The sequence below is a fragment of the Musca autumnalis genome, unplaced genomic scaffold (genome assembly GCF_047663935.1).
Source record: "Musca autumnalis isolate F117 unplaced genomic scaffold, ASM4766393v1 scaffold_1, whole genome shotgun sequence".
NCBI classification, from domain to species: domain Eukaryota; kingdom Metazoa; phylum Arthropoda; class Insecta; order Diptera; family Muscidae; genus Musca; species Musca autumnalis.
The window spans coordinates 165,597,349-165,606,210 of NW_027411644.1; the positions used below are offsets into that span (position 1 = coordinate 165,597,349).

The 8,862-nt window shown below is 33.5% G+C and overlaps 1 protein-coding gene across 1 annotated transcript in view; it reads left to right on the plus strand.

The window, feature by feature from the left end:
* TwdlV (TweedleV) overlaps window positions 1-5,741 on the plus strand; it is a 42,119-nt gene extending 36,378 nt beyond the window's left edge. Inside the window, exons 2-3 of the mRNA XM_073958860.1 lie at window positions 4,432-4,695; window positions 4,767-5,741. Of these exons, the coding sequence (XP_073814961.1) occupies window positions 4,681-4,695; window positions 4,767-5,591 (840 nt within the window). The 5' untranslated portion in view covers window positions 4,432-4,680 and the 3' untranslated portion in view covers window positions 5,592-5,741. The remainder of the gene's footprint in view (window positions 1-4,431; window positions 4,696-4,766) is intronic.
* The last annotated feature ends 3,121 nt before the right edge of the window (window positions 5,742-8,862 follow it).

Here is an 8,862-nt window from a genome sequence, read left to right on the forward strand (position 1 = left end):
TTTGGTACAACTTGGATGAAAGGATAAGGCTGGAATTTTGATATTAGCGTCGCTGCTGGTGCTTAGGTTGAAATAATTTGCAAAAATCACTAAATTTTGTATAGGGTGAAAGGATAGAATTGGGATTCTGAAATTTGGTGTGAGTGTCACTGTTGATGTGTTTGATATTAATACATATTTGAATTGGAATCGTTTTAGGCAGTTTCTTATTTTACTTTATAAATTTTCAAAATATGAACGGGGTAAATAAAAAGTCTGTTTGCAACCCATTTTCTATTAATGTAACCTTTTCGCTAACGAAGTAGCGGGCACATGCTAGTATCTATATAAATAAAAATCACGACATTTTCAAAATTGCATATTTGCAAAAATTACGAATGTTGAGGTTGGGTAACTTTCCCACGCCTTTCTTTAAAACGCTATATGTATTAGCCAAACTTATGATTTGGAGCCAAAATAAATATCTAAATATCTAAAAAACTGATTACCACTCCCACTCTTTTCAATTCATATTTTTTTCAAAACTACTGAACCTTAATGGTACAAAATATTTGAAGATGAATTTCGGGAGCCTATTGTTTTATAATCGCTATATTTGCTATACTTATGAGTGCATCGGATTGCAAATTGCGATGGTTGCGCCCCCGATCAAGAATAACGATATATTTACAAATTTCTTCAAATGGTGAGGTTCAACGGTCCATCGGGCATGGAAAACTAAAACATATACGTCTCAATAAGCGGGAGAATTAGACTTTAATTTTTTAAACTTTTATAATTAGATTGTTTTTATTATAAAGACATGGGACGTGGACGATAATACATCAATAAATCCTAAGCAGCATTAATGGGCACAAAATTCGACAAAGTCCGTAAAAGAGAAGAATGGTTAGAGACAAAATCTGTTGATAAATTTAAAATCCTCCTTGGTTTGACAATGGACCGAAGAAGTGAAGTAGAAAATATCTATTTTTGAATTGCCAAGCATAAAGTCCATAAAAAATTGTCAATAAAACTAATTACGACGGACCAGCAACGCGGACCGGGGTCTGCTAGTATGCTAATATTTTCAATATTAAACAATAAATTTGTAATTTGTCGTATGTTTGTTGATACGAATTCAATTTACAACAACTTCTTTTGACGTTTCAAATTTAATCATATGGTCTGATGCATCTACCTTGGTAATTGTGCTTAGAAAAAAATCAGCTCACCGCCGTTTAAATCCTTTTAGGTTTGTCTTTTTACTTGATAATTTTTACAACCTGTTACTGAAACACATTTTTAGCAACTTTTCCTTTATACAATTGTCAAAATTCGCAACCTTTGTAATAATTGTTACAAATTATTGAGTACACGGACAGGCATGTTATATTGGTAAATTGTTCATACTTGCAAACTGATACAATTTCAATGTTATATTGACTTTTATGACCTATTAATAATGAAATTCTTGCTATCCCATCTTAAAAAAAACCTTGAGAATTTAATTTGTGTTTCCAAAAATGTAGACTACACCAAGACCTCGCTTTGCGTTTTTTTCGAAGTTGCGTCGTTGCTTACTTAATACCAATATTCAGTATGTGTCGTTCGATTTTCGATGTTGCGTTGTTTTAAGTTTGAGTGTCAAATTTTTTTATATTGAGATTTATATTAAGACTGTTTTTCCTTTTGAAACGCATTGAAATAATCATTTGCGACCTTCTTAAGTATATATATTCTTGATCAGCGTAAAATTCTAGTTGATTTAGCAGTGTTCGTTCGTCCGTTTGCTGTAATCACCCTGTCTTCCGAATGATTTGAGATAGAGGGCTGAAATTTTGTACGCACATATTTGGTCTGAACTTAGATCAAGTTCAAAGAAAGACTACATCGGCCCACGTTTTAGTATAGCCCTCATATAACGGTACCGCCCGATTTCAGGTATTCAGACCGAGTTAGCTAGAATTTGGTATTTAGTGTTCCCAGTGATGTAGAAACTTCTCCACAAAAATTGTAAATGTTGGTCCCCGTTTTGTTATAGTCCTCATATAACGATACCGGCGGATTTCAGGTAATTTGACAGCGTTAGCTATATTTTCCGGCCGAATTAGGACAAAATAGCTATAATTTGACATTTAGGGTTACAAGTGGTTCAAGTAATTTCTCCACCTAAAATTGTGTGCATAAGAAAATATAGTGTTTTTAGCCCTGGAACCTATCTTCGAACATTACATGGCCTTCCATAGAAAATCTTAATTCGCTTTGCGTCGTTTCACTTTGAGTCGTGGTTTTTTGGAACGTATTAACGACGCAAAGCGAGGTCTTGGTGTATTCTTATACTGATCCATATTTTTTACCCATCTTCCAATACCAACATATTTATTGGTTTTTGTTTCTAGTCAATCAAATTGGATTAAGTTTATTAAAGAAATACATATAACATAATTTGATTAATGTTGAATGAAATGGAATGATTCAATCAAAAATGTGATGATGCTGTTGTGTCGGCAAATTCACATTGTTTCTAAATATCATCCAGAAGCCAATACGAAAACAAACAAAAGTGAAACAGAAAAAAATTAAAATCGTGGTGATTTTTTTTTGCCAGACCGAACATTTTATGCTCCCTACCATTTGGAAAGCTTAAAAATTTTAAAAAAGTGTGCATAAATTTCGAATTTAGAAAATGAATAAACTATTTTACGTTTTTAAAATAAGAGAAAAGGGGTTTATTTATTTGTAATGTAACCATGACCATCTCTAGAACATATATGTATACATGTATACATATATATATGTTCAAAAAAAAAAAAAAAACTAAGGATCATACCAACCACGTTCTATGAAGGAGTAACTTTTTACCAAAGGTCACTCCGAACACAAAATAGATAAAAAAGGACGAAGGACGACGAAGAAAAGGACTGTCCACAACACAATATAGTAATATATGTACATATGTACCTATAATAAAAGGGAAAATTTGCAGGGGTTCTGATGCATAAATTCGGTATTGTGGGTGTCCATGGAAGACGAAAATACCTTTGGTTTCTTTGGATCACTTCGTTTTTTGATTTTATAACGGTAAATGTAGTGAACAACGGGGTTTCTTGGATTTTCATTTTAAAACGGACATAACTTCTTTTTTCCACAACGGAAATTTACAGCTTATTTTTTATTTAAAATGTGAAAATAAAAAAAAAATATGAAATTGCTTTCCTTGTGCTCAAGGCTGCATAGAGCACACCAAACTGCGTAATAATTTACCTTTATCAAGAAGGAAATTTAGTTTGCTTTACAAAATGGGGAAAACAAATGAAATCGGCTAGAAAATAGATGACTTATGGCATTTTTCGTGTTTTAACTTTTTGGTTTTTCCTTTATAAAAGTTGGTACCTTTGGGCGTATGATTGCAATTCTAGTTTGTCTCTTAATAATTACGCACAAGGTACCAATCTTTCTTTTATAAAGGAAAAACCAAAAAGTTAAAACACTAAAGATGGCATAACTAACGCATTTTTCAACCGATTTCATTGGTTTCCCCATTTTGTAAAGCTAACTAAATTTCCTCCTTGATAAAAGTAAATAATTACGAAGTTTGGTGTCTTCTACGCAGCCTAGAGCACGAGGAAAAACATTTTCCTGTTTTTTAATGCGTTTTTGTCAAACTTAAATCACTATAACTTAACCATTTGTTACCCGATTTTTAAAAGCTATGGCTTGTTCGAAATACATGATTTTCACCTTTTAAATAAAAATAAGGTGTAAAAGTCCGTTGTTGAAAAAAGAAGTTATGTCCTTTTTAAGTTGAAAATCCAAGAAACCCCGTTTTTCACTACATTTTCCGTTATAAAATCAAAAATCGGAGTGACCCAAAGAAACCAAAGGTATTTTCGTCTTCCATGGACTCCCACAATACCGAATATATGCATCAGAACCCCTGCAAAAAAATTTTGTCCACTTTTGTAGCACAGTGTTATTAATTGCCTCAGAAACTTGCCATTGGGCCTATAGTGCAGCGGGTGTATTCATCTTTATTTCGAAATTTCTCTCTATATGGTGTACTACTTCATGTAACATTTAAAATAAACATGCCAACAGTATAGAAGTTTGATGTAGGGCATTATAACTCCTTCAAAGAAAAGTAGATGGAAATATTAAAAACATCAAAAATGTAATTAACTGATCGGCATGTAATCATAAGATTATCATAGCGATATCATGGTATGAGTGTGCGTTATTAGCCCCATCGCATGAATGGTAATTTCCGAAGATTCCACCACTGACAGACTTTACTGTATTGGCCAGTATGGTTGAAGAGAAGAAGCAACACAAATAATAAGAGGAAATACTACTACGCTAAGCTAGAGAAATCTTTAATCTTCTACTTGTAACTTATGACCAGCAACAATAGAGCTCATAATTTCTTCGAATTTCTTTAATAAATTACAGATATACATACATACAAATGTACGTTGAAGGTTCCATCCCAAAACAACAACAATTGTTGTTTACATTGTTTGTGGAGTCTTTGTGAGAGTGATGACGATGATGATGGATTTCAACTTCTACATTTGGATGAATATAAATAGCTTCTGTGATTGTTGAGAGATCAGTACAAACTCAACAAGACAACGTAAAACAACAGTTTTAAAGCAACAACAACTTCAACTGCTATTTTTGTAAAACCCAAGCCTAGAAATGCGTGGATTCATTGTAAGGATTTAAATTCGTTCCTATTGTGGAAAAATGTGTACAAAAATGTCATTCTTTTCATCTTTTGTTAGGTTATGTGTTTGTGTGCCGTAGCTTTGGCAGCTCCTCAGGGTTATAACTACAATGCTCAAGGTGTAGGTGGAGGTGCAGTGTTCCAACATCAAGGCAATTTTGGTTCAAACTTTGGAGGATCTTCAGTTGGTGGTGCAGTATCTGGTGGCTTCTTCCAAGGTGGTCATGCTGTGGCACCACAGTCACAATCTCAAGCCTTTGCTGGCCACCAACAAGTCCAACAACAACATCAACAACAGCCACAAGCCATTGTATCCAAACGTTTCTTTATTCACTCTGCTCCCGAGGATGTCGAAGAAGACCAACAAGAGAAACATATTACCATTGGTGTACCCAAAAAGAACTATAACGTAGTCTTCATTAAATCGCCCTCCAAATCCAGCAAGAAGACCTCCATCAAAATTAGCCCAGCTCCAACTGAAGAGAAGACTGTCATTTATGTGCTCAACAAGAAAACCGATGCCTCCGATGTTCAAGCTGAAGTTGTTGAACATCCCACCACCACAGCTAAACCAGAGGTATTCTTTATTAAATACAAGACCAACGAAGAAGCTGCTCATGCCCAGGAACAAATTCAAGCTCAATATGATGCTTTGGGTGGCAGCTCCCAGGTTAGTGATGAAGGTGTGGCCCCTGTTACCTCAGTCATTGGTGCCTTGGGTAATGGCTCAGCTGGCGGTGATTTCAATGCCGGTGCCAATGCTGGAGCTGTTGCCGTCGGCGGTGTCCAATCAGCTGGTGCTAACTTTGCTGGCGTTTCTACTGGTCACGCTGGTGCCCAACAAACAAATAACAATGCCTATTTACCACCAAATTTCTACTAAATTCAAAATTTAGTTAGTTGAATTTTTTGTAGTCTCCTTTTTTTCGTTAGTATTAAGACTACATGTTGTTACTGTTGTTTTTTTGTAATTGTTTGTTAATGTTTGTTTAGTAAACTTTTTTATTAGAAAATAAACATTTTAATATGAAAAGAGGTTTATTATTTTCATTAATTGTATTTAATGCCTATTATTATGGCAGACAATCTTGACCTATTAACGAATATTTTGATTTTTCTATTGAGTTTTAATATCTCGCTTTGCAATAACATTAAATCGGATTATCCTCAAGTAATCAACGAATTTTTGGAATCATTGAAAAAGTGAGTCTTAATTGATAATTATTCATTTCTACATTTTACCTCAAAAAGGTATTCGTTTGTATTTATAATCTAAAATAACATGCATTTAAACATAATTTAAATTAATGCTGTACACGCAGAGATATAGGAATGCTATCTTTTCTCGAAGCATTAGAAACAAAAAACAGGTAAGCCATGGGCGTAGCCAGCTATGGGCAGGGGAGGGCTGCAGCCCCCCCCCCCCTAGAGCCATCAAAAAAGTTTGAAAAATTATAAAAAAAACTGCAGTTGTTCTGATATACTATTTTTTAAATTAAATAACGGCAAATGGACGACTAATATTTTTCGAATAAGCTATAATTTTTTAAAAGTGGTTAACAAATGTTTGGTTTATAGTCAAAGAAGCATTAAAAACGCAATAAAAATAGGAAAATGTTTTTCCTCGGAAAATGTTTTCCTCCTGTTAAAGAAGTTTTTATTATATCGGTCCAAAATTAGTTTATGTTTGCAGAGGGCCATATCGCACTGTGGCTCCGCCCGTGGACAAAAATCGAAAATTTATGGCAATAAATTTGATTCCGATTGAAATAAATATTACCTAAACACATCGAATTGTTAATATCCAGTACAATTTTTGACAATTTACAGCTGTAATATGTCAAGAAAAGTCGAAAAATTTTAAAAGCATTCGCAACTTATGAGTGAAATGAATGTACAATTTTCAGATTTAAATTTATAGTTGATAGCATTGACAATGTTTTTACGTAAAAATATATTCATACATAGTTTTCTAACTTCCTTAAAAATAAATTCTTTGTAAATAAATTTTCTGGTACTTTTGAAAACAGTGAATTTATGTGTTTTTTAAAAAATACACCTTTATATGGGGGCTATACCTAAACGTGGACCTATATTGAACATTTTTTTGCGAGGATGCGAAATTTTAACCAAATCAATTGGAAACTGTGTCTAAATACTTCAAAATACCAAAAATCAGGCATTACCTTTACAAGGCACAATGGGCCCAATGGCAGGTTTCTGAGGCAAAAAGTCTATTTTTGAAGTCATATATTTGTACAAAATAGTAACGGGATTAGATTCTTAACACTTTGAGCCACTTAGAAACAAAATCATTTCAACCTTGCAACGCTTCGTGGTCACATACCGGACAGTCAAAAAATTAAAAAATTAAAATTAAAATTTTAAAAAATTTATCAAACCAAGAACAAATTTGTTTCGCTCGACAATTAAAAACCACTGATTTAATAAACAGTTTTTTTTAATGGATAACACGTGTATATAAATTAATATTCTGATTAAGAATTAAAAGAAGTTAGATTTGGTAAGGAATATTTGATGTAGACTTGTGGTGTATTTTTTGTGTAGTTTGTATTGTAGTTGATATGGTTTTTGGAATAGAACTCTCGGTATTGCGACGTATTGTCGAAACTATATATATGTGATAAAAGGTAATAGTGAGTACTATATGTGTAGAAAATTTCATGTCCGTATAGATCCGAAAACTTATAGATAAATACTTACAGATAGCGTGGCACTTAAAAATTTCGATATTTTTAATTATTGGTCTAGGCTGGGAGTGGGACTTTTTCATATGACACAATCCGTCAAATTTGATAGTAATTTTTATCGAGTTGTACCAATCATTGAAATCTTTTATCTACAAGCTCTCTAAATTTAGTAACTGGGACTATAAACACCTTGGCTATCCCCTGCCCCCTACATTTTTATAAAAACTCCTTTCCAATATATTTTCAAACTTAACGAATCTACAAATGAAATTTTAGCCAAATCGGTCCACGCATTTCCGAGAAGTTCTATTTCGAACATCATGGCAGACCTGAAGATTTTTTATATATATAGATATGTATATCTGAACCGTTGAGAACCATATTTTCCAGACGTGATTCTAAATTGAGCAGAACTTACCAAATAAATTTTAAAGCGATCGGATGCAAATTGTGACATTTGCGCGCTTAAATATAAAATCGGATGAAACATATATGTGAAAACTATATCAATATCTGAACCGATTCCCACCAATTTTTGCAATTGTGTTTTTTAGTCCGGTCAAAATAGACATTGAAATAACAAAAATTCCCACAAAGCTGAATTTTGGTGGAGAGCTAGGGGTTGCCTTTAGAAGCAACGTCCTAAAAGTCCCCATCGATCCCATGTGTGCAAAAAAAATTATTCGGGGTCAAAGGTCAAAATTTAAGGGTTTTTAGGTTTTCGGATTTATTTTTGGAAAACGGTTGATCTAATCAAAAAGTGACTAAAGTAAATATTGTAGACAGAAAAATTACCTACAATTTTGACCCTTATAATTTTTTTTTAGAAGGAACCATTCTTGAGATATAGCTGTTCTAAAAAACACATGATTTTTATGCACTTATAAGGGAAATATGCACATATTCAGACGAACCGGCTAAAATAAGCGAAGTAATCGGGTCTGTCCCCCCAAAAAATATATATTTTCTTGAAGAGCGAAATTATAGCTATCTTCTAAAAAAAATTCCAACAAAATCGGAGTGTGTTTAGTAGAGTTATTCAATGTTAGAGTCATTTTATGCAAAAATAGCCCATTTAACCCACATGTATAATCGAAAGCCCAACGGGAACGTCCCCAACGAAAACTCTCCGATTTTTTTCAAGTTTTGTCCGAAGGTAGGGTTTGTTGCGCTGATTACGGAAATGTATAATTTTTAACGGTTGCGGATCCGGTTCGCCGGTTATTAGACCCGAAAGGCCAAATTTAAAAACCGGGTTAGACCCGGTTCTACTGAACCGATTACTGCAAAGTGGATATCGTTTGAAAGCTTACGGAAGTATCTAACACATAGTGTCGTTACTTTAACTGGTTCGCCTCATAATGTACTTACGCGGCTAATTTTTTATTTGACCTTTAGATCGAGATATCTCGAAAATGGTAAGTCTTTTTTAAGAATCATAAG